The 17,483-nt window shown below is 33.1% G+C and overlaps 2 protein-coding genes across 3 annotated transcripts in view; one reads left to right on the top strand and one right to left on the bottom strand.

Moving 5' to 3' along the window:
* The window catches only part of Gs2 (glutamine synthetase 2), a 78,981-nt gene that overhangs the window by 45,912 nt on the left and 15,586 nt on the right, over positions 1–17,483 (bottom strand). Inside the window, exons 1-2 of one of the 2 annotated variants that reach the window (XM_072532229.1) lie at positions 6,210–6,233; positions 3,113–3,299 (exon numbers count right to left, since the gene is read on the bottom strand). In XM_072532229.1, coding sequence (XP_072388330.1) covers positions 3,113–3,293 — 181 coding nt within the window. In that variant the 5' untranslated portion in view covers positions 3,294–3,299; positions 6,210–6,233. Of the gene's footprint in view, positions 1–3,112; positions 3,300–6,209; positions 6,234–17,483 lie in introns of those variants that run through there. The other variant, XM_072532228.1, reaches the window with a different exon arrangement.
* On the top strand, positions 3,604–4,101 carry LOC140442369 (uncharacterized). Its single transcript, XM_072533443.1, has one exon. The coding sequence runs from the start codon at positions 3,604–3,606 to the stop codon at positions 4,099–4,101; it is 498 nt and encodes a 165-aa protein (XP_072389544.1).

Here is a 17,483-nt window from a genome sequence, read left to right as displayed (position 1 = left end):
ATTAACAATGAATTTTACTGCAGAGTATGTGTAAAAAAATTTTTTTGTATTCAAGTCCTTTTATACATATATGAAAATAAAAATATATATTTTCAAAATATTGATTCAATCCTTCATTTACTTATTATACTCCTGTTACAGGTCAAATGTTTATATACATCAAACGATGCACCATATATGTACCTGTATACCTAATTCTTTTTCGCTTTCTACTCTCTCTTACCTATAGCATTACATATGTAATGATTGTGCAGATTGACTCCCATATAAATTTGTTACGACGAACGCGTGTATAGAAGTATAACTTCTACCGGCAGTCCCACTGGACTGCCACACCCGTTTTTTTTATAAAATAAACACATAATATTTTACTTTTATATTTATTTTTAGTGTTCACAACTACCAATCTATCATTAGAAAAAAATTTGTCATAACCACAAATATGGAAAATAAAGAAATAGTTTTTTTGATTTTCTGAACATTTTTCTAGTTGTGACAAATCCTTTTTTGAATGCCATCTCCTCAAATAAATTTAATTGTTCAAGTATTTTTAAGCTGAAAAATTGCGCTTCTACCATTACTTTCTTCATCCACCTCGTATTTGCACATGCTGTACTAATAAAAACAGCAAACATTCAATTTCCTGACTAATTGACATGTGTCCTAGACCCATTCACTCTTAATTTCATGGTCTTGAGTTTTGGTAGCTATCCAAATTGGCACGATCGCCAACTGGACGAAAATTGAAAGTAGTCGTGGGAATTCCGTGTCTTTCACGTGACTGCTTTGTTTGAGATATTTACACCGTACACGCATAAATTCTTTGAAAACGGAATGATTTTCAGTATTATGATTCATATTGTTTATTACAAAAGGGAAATTTTCAGAACTTTTAAAATAGATGAGTATTTTTACAATATTTGTAAATAGATACTACAAAAAATAAAAAAAAGTTATTATATCCCACATTATGATAAGTTAGATTGTTAGATGATAAGTAGATGATATGTTTCTAACATAACCATATGAATTGGAATCATTGAATATGTTCCTAATGGATATAAATGATGTGGAATAACTTTTTTTAAAAAGGGAACATCAAATTTACCATGAAAGTTGTAATATAGATGGAGATCTGGTCGTTGATCTAGCAATCGACGATCAATTTTTAGTTTTTATAATGAATATGAGGCTGTCTCCAATCTGCTGTTGCTTCAGTTGTAGAAATAAAAGCGTAAAACAAAGAGTTGTGAAGTGAAAAACATGGCTTAAAATCCACGTTCTCTGCCGCACAGGCAACAGTTTATCTTCTTTAATTCACTTCAGTTTGCTTGAACATAATTGGAGGCGAGCTGTGTTCTCCAATTAATCCAGATTTAGCCTAAGTTGGCCGGAAAAATACCATTTTGAGTTTGTAGAAGGCAAGTGGAACTGTTATGAAGCTTCGGACATGTTGGAAACGTCCAGTCATGATTAGGGGTGTTACCTTGTGTAAGTACGAGTAAAAGGTCCAAAAATAAAATTAGTGGACTAAATCATGAATTCAATCTCTTTCTTGTCATTTCGTACCTATTTTCTTCCAATTCTCTTCTTACCCTCTAATAATTCAAATATCCCTCTTCCAACACCAATTCTAAAGATTTTCCCAGAACCTGATTTAGTATTATCAAGAAATATAGTCGCTCATAGAAGGTTATCGCTTTTAGAGACAATCTCTTCGTTTTAAGTGTCAATAAAAAGGTTTGTTGCCCGATAGAGGCGCTGATAATCGAATTGTTTGCGCAATTAATACAAACAAACATAACATTTTAATGTTTGGTTAATTGGTAAAACACGCGGACATTATTCTTATGTATCTGGAATCCAAACCTACGTTACAAAATTAAAATATAAGAAATTTCTAGGTACTAAGATTCTATTTTTGTGGTTTCAGAGAGTCCTACAAACCGACCACTTTACGGTGGTTACGTAAACGAAGCGAAAAATTAAAAGAAACATTATCACAGAAAAACTAAAAGACAAAATTAAAAATAATTCCAATTCAACAAAAAGCTTAGACCTTGCGACCTAATAAAAAGCGATAGAGAGTTCAAATGTAAATGGATTATGCAATTTAGTTGGTTGACTGATGACCGATATCAACCCGATTACGCTCCTTCTTACCACCGCCCGAAAGAAACCGACTTGCAAGAGAAACATTTGAGGTTAGCGACGATAAAACTTGCGCAGGAACCAAAGGGGGTCCTTACGGTTATCGAAAGTACTACTAAATACGTTATTTGTAGGTCGTTTATAAAAGATAAAAACTAAATTATGGAAATTCCCGTATCAGTCCTATGGAATTTCATAATAACAAAAAGACTTCAAATTGGATCATTAAAAGTATTAGAAATTATTAGAATGACCTGGAAATACTCTTGGAATAGTAGGAAAACCTTGGGCACAAAGCATATTTTTTTTTCGTCGTTATAGAATTGGGTTTATAGAGGGGGGTCTATAATTTTTAAGAAACATCACAGTCCAAGGCGCCGCCTGACTGACCTTTGTGTAGGATTCGTTCTTCATACTCCCGGCGATGATTCCCGAGCTACTCTAAAACACCCTCTCGTCGCTGAGTCTAGGCACGAAGCTTTAAAGGCTTTTATATTAAGCAATTATCTAAAATTACTTGAATAAAACCAAGATTGCTATAAGCTAGTCAATCTTCTAATTGGAATAAGTAGTATAGATCTGATAATGAGAGGCTACTTTGATTTAATGTCATTGCTAATTAGTTAAGCGACGCTGAAGTAGTCTTTTAAGAAAACAGAAGGTCTAAATGAAGTGAAAGTGTAGAAAGATTTTTGGGATGTACTTTTAATCTTTGAAGTAAATAGAGATATCAAAATGTGATGCATGGAAAAATTATGTATATGGAAAAAACAAAGACTAGTTTTAAGCGATATCCAAAATCTGTATTTTATCTTAAGATATCTTTAATCAAGATGATATAAACATTACGAACCTATCAGAATCTTGATTGATTCTGATTTGTTTGTGATGTTGACTCTCTTGATTATAAGGTATAGTCTCAAACAACAACTACTCCACTAGAATTATAACTGTTCCTTACCTTTCGGTGATGTTGGAACAAAGTCTAAAGTCCTAGTTTTGCATCTGACATTTTCTCCTGATCCGTCAATCCAAATATATGTAGCCTGGCATTTTCCGTCTGGAATGGGTAGAGTAAGGTAATGCTGAAGAAGCGATTTATTGAGTGCCGCATTGGGACTACTATCCAATATTTTCGCCATTGTTAACTGGAAAATAAATAAGAAAAAAATTAAAATACGATCTTATAATTTGACAGCTGTATGTACTAATTTAATTTTCTATTAAATATCTAATAATAGTTAAATATAGGTAGACTAAATTTAAAAAATACTAGAATACAAAATAAAGTACTTTTAGTTATAAATATAAAAAAAAAATACTAGAATACAAAATAACCATACAGAATGAAGACATAAATCCAATATAGTAAAATGATAAAAAGGTCAAGGAACACCACAAAAAGGTACCTAAAGAAATAAAATTAGCAAAAGAATCCTGGCTGTTAGAGAAATGCTTAGAAATAGAGATCCTACAGAAAAAAACAAGATATTATTCAATATGCACAGGAAGATCAAAGAAATGGCAGGAATATATAGAACAACAATGCTCACTGCACTGTTTGATAAAGATGAAAACATACTATTTAATACGCAAGAAAAACTGGACAGATGGCAGGAATATATAGCAGAATTGTTCAATGAAAACCAACACATTGAAGTATATGACAACGTCGAGAATGTACCAACAATAACAAAATCAGAAGTAAGATCTGGTATAAGTCGTCTAAAAAGCAACAAAGCGCCAGGACCTGATGAAATATATGCTGAGGTATTGAAATTGATAGAAGATAATCAACTTGACATTATAACAGAATTATTTAACCGTATATATGAAATAGGAACTTTACCAAAAGATTGGTACATGTCCATATTTATACCACTGCCAAAAAAAGCAAATACTAAGAAATGTGAAGAACACCGAATCATTACTCACTCAAAATATTCTTAAACATCATCCATGCTCGCATATACAAGAAATTGGAGGAGGGTATTGCTGATGTACAATTTGGATTTCGTAGCGGTCTTGACACAAGAGAAGCACTTTTTAGCATACAAGTATTGATACAACAAGCAAGAGATGTTAATACAGATGTCTTTGCCTGTTTCATTGACTTCGAAAAGGCATTTGACAAAGTACAGCATGAGAGGCTTATTGAAACTTTGCGAATCGCAAACATCGATGACAATTGGCGTGATTGTTAACGGTGAAGTAATAAATAATCTAAGATATGCAGACGACACTGTCCTTGTTGCGGATAGTGCTGAAGGATTACAAAGACTGATAGATCAAGTAGTTAACATCGGTAGAAAATATGGAATGAAACTTAATAACAAAAAGACGAAAATTATGATCATAAGCAAAAACCAAGATACAGAATCAAAGTTTATGGCAGACAATGAGATATTGGATAGAACAGAAAAAATAACATACCTAGGATGTAACATCACAGACAGCTAAGATCACTCATAAGAGATTAAACGTATAATCGAAAAAGCAAGGAGTGCCTTCCAACAGATGAAGAAAGTTCTCTGCAATTTAACCTTGAACTTACATCTCCGACTCAAAATCCTTAATTGTTATGTGTTTTCTGTTCTTATGTATGCAGTCTTTCGAGATGTGGTGCTATCGTCGCATGCTCAGAATATCATATGTACATCATATAACTAACGACGCAGTAATGCAACGTTTACGAAAAGAACCTGAAGTCTTGAAATCCATTAAAGAAAGAAAGTTAGCATACTTCGGACATATAGTGAGAAATGAAAATAAATACAGAATACTACTATTGATATTAGAAGGGAAAATAGAAGAAAATAGAGGACCAGTACGCCGCCGAATATCCTGGCATAAGAATTTGAGACAGTGGACAGGTATGACCACCACAGACCTATTTCGAACAGCTGCTAATAAAATACGATGGGCCATTGTGGTAGCCAACATTCATAGAGGATAGGCACTGGCAGAAGAAGAAGTAAAATGATAACAACCTAAAAAGCAACATTGAATACATCAAAAGAGTGCTTAGAATTAGGGATGGCGGTTTTTGACAAAACACCGGTTTTCGGTTATACCGGTTTTTTTTGCTTACGGTTAAACCTGGTGGTTATAACCGGCCAAATAAACCGGTTTTGTCAAAAACTGGTTTTCGGTTTTTTTAATCCAATAGGTTACAAGTTTGCACTTTCAGTTTGCTTTTGTATTTATAAAATAAAACAAAATTTGAATTATGGTTTGGTTTGGAATAATTACTTGAGAATAATAATTATGATTGGGATCCAAAATAATACCTAACCTAATCCTAATCACCGTAAAGACCTAATAACCGGTTTTTACTTTAAAAATAAAAAACGCAATGTGAACACAGTATTAATATGTATTAAACATGTTTCTTTATATTTAAGTGTGCAAACCAATTAGTTACAAACCAAAAAATTGGTAAAAATTCTTTGACAAACCTTCCAAGGAATCAAAAGGCGGAGAAGCAAACATTAAAGTATACAATTTATGAAGAATTTTTGCTTTAGATCTACTTGGAGCGAAAGAAAGAGTAGAACACTTGTCAAACAGATTAAGTGTTATAGCTGGTAGTAAAAAAGAAGTTGTATCTTGAGTGGTTAACCATAAAAGACAAAGAAACACCCATAAGAATATAACCATTACAAATACATAGTAAAAAGAGAAAATAAAAGCTGAAGAACAACTAAGGAATAAGCAAATGAGCTGAAATGAACTCAATGGTAGAAGGTAGAATCTTGGAAAGCTATGAATAGTTAAAAAACTGAGTCTAGTTAAAAACAGATAAATGACGGTGAACAATTTTACTGAAGAAAACTTAAAACAAAGAAAAGATCGGGTAACAAAGCTATATAGTTCAAATATCTTAATACAATATCTGGTAAAGTGTATAAAGCGAATAAATGCACTAATTAACACAATACCAATTACTATAAAATAATAAAACTAATCTAGAATTACAGGAAACTGCAAAAGTATCAACAAATGACCATTTTCCAACATAACAATAAATATTTAAGTTTATTCCAAGTATTACTTACAAAAATTCCACTATAACAATCAACTGATTTAAAAACACCTACGTTTCAATTTTGCCACATTAACAGTAACATCATTTGAGTTTGAAATCTACCGTACATTTATTCTCTAAGAATACGGGAATAGGGAAAATTGGAAAAACAGTTGTTTATTGTGACGTGGGATAGTGGGAGCATGTCCGAACTTATTTTTAGAAAGATCTTTGCACTGAACGATTGAGATCTATTTTCGAATAACGAAAGGGAACAGGAAGGACCTGTTGCTAGTAGAAGTGTGTATTTCTTTGTTGGTCTTGAATTCTTGAACAGAAATATTTTAAATTCTAAATATGTAGGCCATGAATGTTGGTTATAATGTGTATCGTCGAAGTTTTATTAAGTATTTGTTATCAGTTTTTTTAATGAATATCACAACTAGGTTATTTCTGTTGCAAGTAGTTAGTCATTATCAACATGTGTATTAAAAAATATTTAAAATTACTACAAACTAGAAGTATATGTAACCGTTTTAGACCAAGCAACTAACGATGACACACAGGTATTTAATAACTGCTTTTGATAAATTTGGTCAAACAATATATAATAAAAAATAAAACATGCGAAAGATTAAACGTCATTATTTGTACCTACTTGTATACCTACAATACGTAATGTAAGATCACTATTGATTTTAAATACCAAAGTTGAAGACTGGTAAATTGTATGGCAAAGTGACAGAATTTTACTGAAGAAGCGCAGAAGATCCTTTAAAATGAGGGTTTCTAAAGCTATTCTTGTTAATTTGTTGCTTAGTTATTGCATTGTTATTTTTGTTTATTTATAGCTCTAAAAGACAATTTTTTAAAAATAATAAATAACTTTTTTAAAAATGCACAAAAAGTTAAATTTCGCGTGGAAATAAGGACATTATGCATATTCAGCTTTCAAAAAATACAAAAAGCACGTTAATTATGCGTCGATGCTTTGAATGCTTTAAAAACTCACACAGCTGACACTTCAAACTAGTAGCGTTGGGCGCTAATAGCTGACTTTTATTTTTTCTTTGATACCTCGCGTTTTTAACAGCTGGCCACACTAGTTTTGGACTATTTTTTCTCAGACAAACTCATATCATCATATTAAGAAAAAGTTGGCTTTAATTTCGTTTCTTTATTTAAAAAATAAATAAACGAAATAAAATTTTTGACAAAAATTAATTACTATTTAATTAAATTAAAAATATTTGCTGCCACTTTTTGACCGGCATCCTATTATCAATGTATTCTCCTAATTTTAAATGTATGTAAAACTATGAGTTTGATTAACTACGACATGAACGTAGTGATCCTGCAATTGGATCTTAGGCTAAGTGTTGAACTGTTGTTGTCTGTGTAACTGTTAGTTGTACTCTTTCACAAATTCACAAAGGAAATAAATAACATTTATTTACGGTCAAATTCTATTGGTGCGTCATAAATTTTCTTTGAAAAATATATTAAGCTACATAAAAAAACTATGTCTTGATAATCAACTAAAATTAAAAAAATTAAATAAAGCACAGGCAAAGGACAAATCAAACAATTGAATTAGCATACTGTGTGTCTGTGCTGCACTTTTTTGTAAAATTTATCTTTAGAAGATATTATTTATAACGATAATACATATATGTTAAAATTACCTAACATTTTATAATCTGTTCAACTAATAATAATAAATGAAAAGTAAAATTTTGCAAAAGAAACATTTATTTTAAATTGTTTAAACAAATTACTCGGTTAAATAAATAATTCATAAATTAACTAATTTAAATTTATACTCGAATGTACCCCAAATTAAATACAAAACATCAATTTTCGTTGATCCGGATATATTGCGACTTTTATAAATTTAAATTAATGAATTCATTTTTTGAAATAGTAAAATCGAGAAATAAAAAAAGAGTCAACTCGGTTTGGCTCCACTCGTTGGTCAACTCGGTGACAACATTTCAAATAAAAAAAATTAACTTCTTATACTTCGATGTGTCTGATTTATTTTTATTGTTTATAAGCTTAAAATCACAGTAGTTTTGTGAACCTCATTTACAATATTTACCATAAATTTTTTTAATCGCTATTGATTTCATTTGATAAAATAAGCGTTTCTCTCCAATTTGATGATTTCAGAATTCGTGTAGACCTAGTAGAATACGCATGATAATGTTGTCGATAAAATATTTCTATGATAAACAATTTCAATGTTACAATACTGTTGTAAAATACTCTGGCGTACCTCAAGGTAGTTTACTTGGTCCACTTTTCTATATCTATTATACACGGCCGACCTACCCACTTCTAATCAGTGTTCGTTGGCAACATTTGCTGATGACACCGACATCCTCTAGTCACACACAAATTCGATCGAAGCGTCTAGAAGATTACAAGTCCACTTAAACACAAATTAATGAAAATAAACCATACCATGTAACTTTTACAACTAAACGTCTGACATGTCCACCTGTACAACTAAACAATCAAGATATACCGCAATCCGATAGTGCAAAATACCTTGGTATCTTGATAGACGACTTACTTGGAGAAACCACATCTTCAATAAACAAAAACAACTCGGACTAAAACTAAAGACAATTTTACTGGCAAGGGTGAAGAAGATCTGAATAATTACTAAAAAATAAATTATTAGTGTCTAAAGTAATTCTAAAACCCATCTGGACCTATGGCATTCAACCCCTATGGGGGTGTGCAAGCGAATCCCATATTGAAATCCTGCAGAGGTTCCAATCGAAGTTCCTTAGGCAGATTGTTAATGTATCATACTACGTACCTAATGAAGCTATACATAGTGATCTCTCAGTGAGTGTTCTGTGCGAAGAAATAAAAAAGTGTAGTGATAGGCATTTAAAGCGGTTAGAAATTCACCCAAATTCTATTGCGGTAAACGTACTGAACAACAGCGGGGAAGTGAGAAGACTTAAGAGATACAAACCCTTAGTCTTAACAGATAGATTTTGATAAGTAAATTGTTAGAATTCGCTTATGTTAATTTTTTTGTTTGAATTATCAAATTTAATTATTTTTCAAACAGCTGAATATAATGTGATAGTGTTCCTATTATCACGTGAAACGCGAAGCTAAACTTTTCTATAAACAACTATAAAATGCAATAAAATCACTAAAATCTCTTTCCCCAATGGCGCTACAGCCCAAATCGAGCTTTAGTCTCCTCCAGACTATGCCTCCAAACTTGCTGGTCCCACGCCGATATTCTCCAGGTTCTCACGTCTAGCAAATGTTGCGGGTCCGCTGCCACTTCATCCTCCCACATTTTTCATAGCCTTCCTTTTGGTCTTCCGCCCTACGTTTTACTATCTAGCGCTCTTTTGGCAATCTCTCGGTCTCTGTTCTCACTACATGACAAGCCCATCGGAGTTTCTGAAGTTTAACCAATTCTGAGATCGTTGCCTCTTTGAAGAGTTCAAGGTTGTACCTGGATATCCATACTTAGTTTTTGATACTTACTTTTACTTTATCGTGTCCGGACATGCCATCCATAAAATTTCGGCCCAGTATCGGGCTACGTCGGTTCCATCTGTGTTGGTGAGTCACAAATCTTCGAGGGTACGTCGATGAGGACACTTTCTGTATGCAAGAAGATGTTCCATATTCTGTGTTTCTCCACAGTCACATTTTACATCATCTTGGTCGATTTTTCCCCATTTTGCCATGTTTGATTTTACTGAAGCGATCCCCGTTCTTATCCTATTTATAATTTTCCACGTTTTAAAGTCTAGGGTCTGGCCGGTCCATTGAACCTGGGGAATAGGAAAATACTTAGGTGGTTCATCCTGCACTGTCCCAAGGAAGCTTTTCCTAGATTTCAGTCGCTTTCGTGGTGTTCTAGATTTGTATAGGGCATGCCGCTCGTTCGCGATCTGTTTAATTTTCTCTATGTGCTCTGCAACGCCTCTGCGTGTTGAGGGTTCTGCAAAATCCACTGCTTTATATAGATTTGAGAGTGGCGTTGGTTTAATGCACCCCGTTACTCTCCTGCATGTCTCATTTAGCGCAGTATCAACTTGTTTGGTGTGAGCAGATCTGCATACTCAGCAGTTGAGAAACACAGTCCCTGTGCTGTTGTTCTGGCGTTGCGAAAACGCCAGGATGTGCGCCCAATTTACTTCCCGTTAGCTTTCTGAGTATGCTGTTCCTAGTTGTTACTTTCCCTCTCGGTTTTATGCAATGTTGTCTGTAGGTGAGGGACCGGTCCAGAGTTACTCCAAAATATATAGGTTGGTTTTTGTGTTCTAATGTATTACCATTCCCCGCAATTTGGAGTTTTCGCTTGGCTTCCTTTACGCGAAGGTGGAAAGCGCAGACTTGGGTTTTAGAGGGATTGGGTCTTAGGGAATTCTGTAGTACGCTGTCATTGTTTTTAAGGCAGTTTCTAGTTTCTTCTCCACTTCTTCAAAACTATTTCCTTGAGCACATATTGCAAGATCGTCAGCATAGAGGAAGTGCTTCATTTTTTTAAACTCTCCACTTACTTACTTTACCATCCAGCATAACGAAAAAACGTCTGTTTTGCAGTAAGGAATATACGACCTTACCCAGATAGTGGTCATTGAGAGTGTCGTATAATTTGCGAAGCAATGTTTTGTGCCTTACTGTGTCATAGGCTGCTATCAAATCTACGAAAGCAGCCCTTGTTATAAGTTTTTCTTCAAATCCCTCTTTAATGTGTTCTGTTAGTGCGAGGACTTGACCGGTACAAGATTTGCCGGGTCTGAATCCTCCTTGTAGTGGGATGAGGTGCTTGTCGACATTTTTTTCTATTCTGGTGAATATGAGTCTCTCGTTTAGTTTGAAAAAGTGGCACAACAGCGAGATAGGTCTGTAGCTACTAGGGTTTTCTGTGTCATTTCGTGGTTTTAACAAGGCTATTACTTTCGTTTTCGATCATAGGTCCACATATCTTCCTTTGCACTTTTCGTTCGAAGATTTCTAGTTTTCGTTTTTTCTCTTCTGTCATTACCCATGTCTCAAATCCATAACCTACTATTGGTCTGATAATACTTTTGTAGACCCTGATTTTTGATCTCCAGTGTGTTTTTTTGAAGAGGAACACGCAAACGAGTGAAAAGTAAGCTTTGTTTCCCTTTACTATTCTTTGAATTTCTGGTTCTTCTGTTCCATTCGTATCTAATGCAACTCCCAGATATTTGAAACATTTTTCAGTTTCAATACCTTATTCTAATTCAACTGTGCGTCTGTTTCCCCTAGCTCTTGTCTGTGTTAGCTTCTTTATCATTTGAATATTTATTTCTAGTCCGGTCTCTGCTGTCCCTGTTTTTAATTATAAATATATTTCTATCGCCTCTTTTGTTCTGCGAGACATAATGCTAATGTCATCAGCACAGGCGGCAGTTAGGAGAGGGGAAAAAACGTTGAATCTTTTAGTTTGGGAGAAAAATATAAACGAGGCTATATGTTAGTACAATTCTGTCAAAAACAAGAACTGGTAATTAAAAATACATACTATGACGTAACACCGAGATGGATATTTGGCAACAAATGGACTAAAATGAGAGATAAACGAAAAGAGATTAATTGAGGTCCCAGAAAAGATTGGTAGATCATATCCTAACTACAGTAGAAAAACAATGGATTAAAAAAGCACATTACAGAGATCAATCTCATACCTGCACTTCAAAATAACAGTATTTTAGTACAAAGATACAAATTAGGAGTTATTTTTTTAGCTTGATATTAAAACTAAAAGTTTGCATCATATTTTAATACGGAATGTCCACCTCGTAGTGGGAAACACAAAGACTGTAGTCTATTGTGACTGAATGACGAACTTACAGCTAGAAATAGCAATAATAAACAAAAATTATTTTTAAATCTGGCAATTACTTTGTTTATTTTAAACTAATGATGTTTAGTTATCAGAAATCAGAACAAATAAATTTTTTCCCGAAAAAACAAACCGTTTGGCGGGAGGCAAAACATTAGAAACGCACCTTAGCGGTTGCAAACCTTCAGATTTTAACGTAATTTATTATAAACTTTATATTTAATCTCAGTCAAAAATATCTATATAAGAGCATTTAAATAGGTAGGTACTTATAATATTCACCTTAACAAAGATTTTTGATGTACTGTAGCCACTTGATATCGATATATTTAACCTTTTAGATACTTCACGAGAAAGTATAAATAAAAGTCTTGAAACCAATCTATATTAGAACTCTATTATCCTAATTGCTTCATCGTGGGATACTTGTTCTGTTGATAAAAAAGATAATGTGGCAATAACATCTAATACTTACAACACTGAATTGCAATGCACGCTATTTTTATATTCAATTAGCATTTATTTATGCTTATATTACATAAAGTTTACAAGAAAGAGCAAAAAAATAGATCTAATCAATGTTTAAAAAAGACAAAGAGTAAATTTTATTTTAGTCTGAGAAATTTAATCAGTATACAGGACCTTACAAAAAGTTTGGTGATAAATTATACCACAATTTTTAGGGACGAACAACAAACAGAGAGTAATAAGAGGGCAAAGAATTAGGTAAATGGGACACATTCAAAGAATGACACAAGGAAGAATACAGAGTGACGTGCTAATAGAAAGAAGTATTGAAGGAAAAAAAGAACAAGTAGGTCCAGATACAGATGGAGAACAGAAATGGAAAATAATTGGAATATATTAAGAGTAAGAAGTTGGCAGAAATGAATGGTTAAAAATAACGCTAAAGACCTGGGCCAACAAATATCTGCATTTTAGTATTTATAAGTTTCTACTATTTGGACTGATAATGAATTATTTATGTCGGTCAAGTCCCGGGCCTAGCCATAAGACGGCGACTCTAAGAAGTTTTACATTTGACATTTCGGTGGTCCTCACCTTTGGAAGCATACTGTCAAAATGGTCATGTCATTCGGATTATTATTTACCGAGTTAAAGTGTTTGAAGTAATGGTACTTTTGTGATTTTTACAACAATGAATTCAAAGCAATTTCGTGTGTTAATTTATCACTTGTGTGTGTGTTAATTTGATGGAAAAAATACCGTCCAAACTGAGCAATTGTTCAAAAAGTATTATCGGAACTCTGCTCAATCAACTACAACCATTCAACGATGGTTTGCTGAATTCAAACGCGGTCGTATCGACACCAATGATGCTGAGCGCTTTGGAAGGCCAAATGATGCAGTTATTTCCAAAAACATCGAAATATGCTGAACATTATTATGGAAAACCGCAAAGTGAATTTGCAAAGATAGCTAACATTATAAAGTTATCGGAGGGTAGCATTTTGACTATTATATATAAACATTTGGGTATGAGAACGCTGTTTTCCAAATGGGTGCTGTATTTTCTCACAGCAGAACAAAAACAACAACGAAATAATGAACCTCGGCGCTTTTTAGACATGTTTAATCGGGTTAAGTCGGAGTTTTGCTTCGGTATGTCAGAAGGGATAAAACGTGGATCTATCATTTGACTCCTGCATCAAATCGGCAGTCATATGAGAAGACAACACCTGGAGAAAGCCGTCTAAAGCGAGAAAAGAAGCAACAGATCGTCGGATAGGTTATGGCCTCTGCATTTTGTGATCAGCAATTAATTATTTTTATTGACTATTTGAAACATGGAGAAACAATCAACAGTGACTACTATATTGGTTTATTAGAGCGTTTGAAGACCGAAAGAAAAGGCCTTGTTTGTTCAAGAAAAAATTGTTGTTTCACCAAGATAATGCACGTGTCACAAGTCGATATAAACGATGGCAAAAATGCACGAATTGCGCATAAACATTAATCTAAAAAATATAATACGGATTTACAGGACATCACAGAAAATCATTAAATATATCATATAGGTAGCTATTAAAATTTATAAAATAAATCTTAATAATTACTTTTATAAACCATAATCCCCGATAAATACATCTTTAAGGAACAAAAAAATTTTGGAAGAAAAGACATTTTTATGTTAATAAGATGAGCAAAAATGTTAAAATTTAGAACAAATTAAAACCGGGAGTATATAACCATAAACAACTATTACAAACGGTAAACAATAATTGATCCTGGTATTTAAAATACCTTATCTACTTTGAATCTCTCGATTGTAACGTAACAAATATTGATTACTGATAGTGAAAAAGTGATAAGAAATATGGGTCATTCTAAATAATAATATTTGTCTTCAAAAGACTGAGCCATTACGCTGAAGTGTTAGGAAAAATAACAAAACAATCTCTACAAACATTTGTGTCAAGTATGTTTTTCTTCTAGATTAGTTAAGCAAAAATAATTTATTTATGAGTAAAGTATTTAATTGATATCATGCATTGAACAACTGGTACAGAAATGGAAAAGCAACATTTGAGGAACAAAAACGTCTTGTACTTAAAGATAGTCATAGCTATTACTATACTATTCGCTATTCTTATTAGTTCTTCTTTCTACTCTCTGGAGTATAATGAAAAATACGGTAGAGTCTTAATACCTAGTTAACCTAATAAGAAATCTGTACGTTCTAAATATATGTATAACGAGGAAAGTAGTAGACGAATGGGATGGAGTAATCATGAATGGAGGGCTTTGTTAATATTTTAAATCTTATTATCTTATATAATTCTTATTACCTAATTCTAAACCAAAAACTGCATAAGGAAGCCCTAAAATTATTCTTTCCACCAACAGAGACAAACCCAGCCCTAGTACCTTTTATTCGATTACATATGGCGCCAAGATATTAACAAAACTCGCCGAACACATCACACAAGAACAAGAGCCGAAAGAAAGAGGTGGTCTTATAAGTATTGTGTACAAACTCACATGTGGTGACTGCCCAAAAACTAACATCGGTCAAACTGATAGAACTTTTAACAAACGTATTAACAAACACAACACCAAAGGGCTTGCAATAATAGAAAAACATAGTTCACGTACACACTTCACCTTATAGACCATAATCATTTTTTTAAGGCTCAATATCTAAATGCAAAAAGAAGATATAAATGTATCTAGAAAATAATGGTAACAATGTCTGATAACGTCGACTCCCCAAAACTTCTATATGACTTAAAGTTGTGACTCAGGTATAAGAATAATTGCCGAATTGCACGTGCCTGGCAGAAGATGACGTTGGGGAAATTGGTCTGGATAGAAAATTAAACAAGGGATAAATTTCTGTCAAAGTAAATATTTTGTAACTATGAATATAGTGCTCAAATTCAAAAGACAAATGCAAAGTTTCCATGTGACTCAAAAGCATAATGCATGTATCATCACCCTTGCTCTTTCATTAGTTTTTTTTTCTCTCCTGCAGATGACCATCTCGTTCGATGGTTTGAAAAATAGCTGGATGAGTGGGAAAAAATAACTTACTCACCACATAGATAATTTTTGATCTACCCTATTTTTAAAACTAACCTTCCAGGAATCTGGAAGGGTGTACATCCTTAAAGGAGTTCGAAAACCCGACTGAATAGTAACTGAACTGGTGCGCTGAGTCAAGGATCCCACAGGGACCGGTCAGAGCTTGAATATGGCGCACACTACCAAATATATCATACCATATATACCAAATATATATATATATATATATATATATATATATATATATATTATTAAGACAAGAGTACCTACATCGATAACTTAAATCGTTATTTATGCGGGATTCAAGCTCCATCCTTTGTACCGTAAAACATTAGTACAGTAACCACACGGCACAGTTATACCAGACAAACTATGCTCTGCGTTAATTGATAGAGCAAGATCATCATGTAACATACCGCAAGATTGAGACGTCCTTGGACATTAGTATGATAAGCATCAATAAGATATTGCATGAATATTTGGCTGTAAAAAAGATTTGTTCATGTTAAATCTCACATAATCTGACATAAGGTAAAAAAGAGGCTCGTTTTGTCAATTGGTGCAAGGAAATGTTGAATAAATGGAAGCACAGTGCATCAACTACTACATCTACATACTTATCTACATACTCTACATAATCATCTACATATGTGAGGAAACACGGATCTATGCATATGAGCCCGAAACCAAACAGCAATCGATCGTATGTTCTAATATGAAATAAATCCAATAAAAGTTTTTCGTGGCAGAAGCACATCAAAACAAATGGTGGCTTCGTTCTTTGATATAAATGATCATGTATCTACAGAGCCGTTATAATAACGAAGACGGTAAATTCTGAATGGTATATAACCATTTATTTGCCAAAAGTTTGCAGTGATATTAAGAAAAAGAATAAGAAGAGACTAATCATTCTTCACCACGACGATGCAAGCTCACACACATCAGCACACACAACAAAGTTTATGGCCATCCAAAACATCTAATTAATGGGTGATCCACCGTACATTCCTGACTTGACAACCAATGTCTTCTTTTTATTTCCACACATCAAAAATAAATTGCGTGGTCAATGATTTTCAAAGCCCGAATAAGTGGTTTAAGCGTTTAAAACCCATGTTTTGGAGTTACTTCAATCTAAGTGAAAAAAGTGCTTCGAAAATTGTATCGCCTGCAAGTATGTATTGACTTTCATGGAGAATATTTTGAAAATTAATAAAGCCATTTTCGACTTGTTTTTTATTGTTAGGCCAGAAATATAAATAACAACGTCCTGAAGAAAAATCATTGAAGCAAACAATGCGACGATTAGAGGGAAAAAATTCTGAATAGTTGTGTTATTAATCTAATAGTTTCAAATCCATATTAATAATGAGCGGGACCATATTTTGAAACAGTTAAGAAACAAAAATAATCGGTTTGTCACACCACTTAGATTACAAAATTCTTTTCTAAATAAAATCTGCGATAAAAACTATTTACAAAATCGGAAGAAATCCTAAGTGACATGTATAAACATTACTTTCTACGCATTTTAAAAATATTTACTTACTAGAGGAATATTTCGAAATAAACAGAGTCAAATAAATAATTTTGATTTAAAAATGTTATCATTAATGTTTGTGGAAAAATCAATAGATAATATCTCGCCTGCTTACTATCTTCTGCGTTTGTTAATTTATTTAAAATTACTAAAACTAAGAATATATTTTTTATAATAAAGAAACAATAATATATACAAAAATCTCAAAAGTTTTTCGATAAAACCGGGGGACTTCCTGTGGATCAAGCTATGTTCAATTGGTTTTGTAAGGCTCGAAACATGAACTTGCCAATATTTGGGCCTATCATTCAAGCCAAAGTTCTGAATGTTGCGCAATGCCTAGGACGAAGTGA

Source organism: Diabrotica undecimpunctata, chromosome 5 (genome assembly GCF_040954645.1).
Source record: "Diabrotica undecimpunctata isolate CICGRU chromosome 5, icDiaUnde3, whole genome shotgun sequence".
NCBI classification, from domain to species: Eukaryota; Metazoa; Arthropoda; class Insecta; order Coleoptera; family Chrysomelidae; genus Diabrotica; species Diabrotica undecimpunctata.
This window is presented reverse-complemented; position numbering and strand designations above follow the sequence as displayed.

Bases quoted from the DNA above. Each gene is read 5' to 3' on its own strand.
- LOC140442369 (XM_072533443.1), top strand. From the start codon at position 3,604: ATGCTTAGAAATAGAGATCCTACAGAAAAAAACAAGATATTATTCAAT.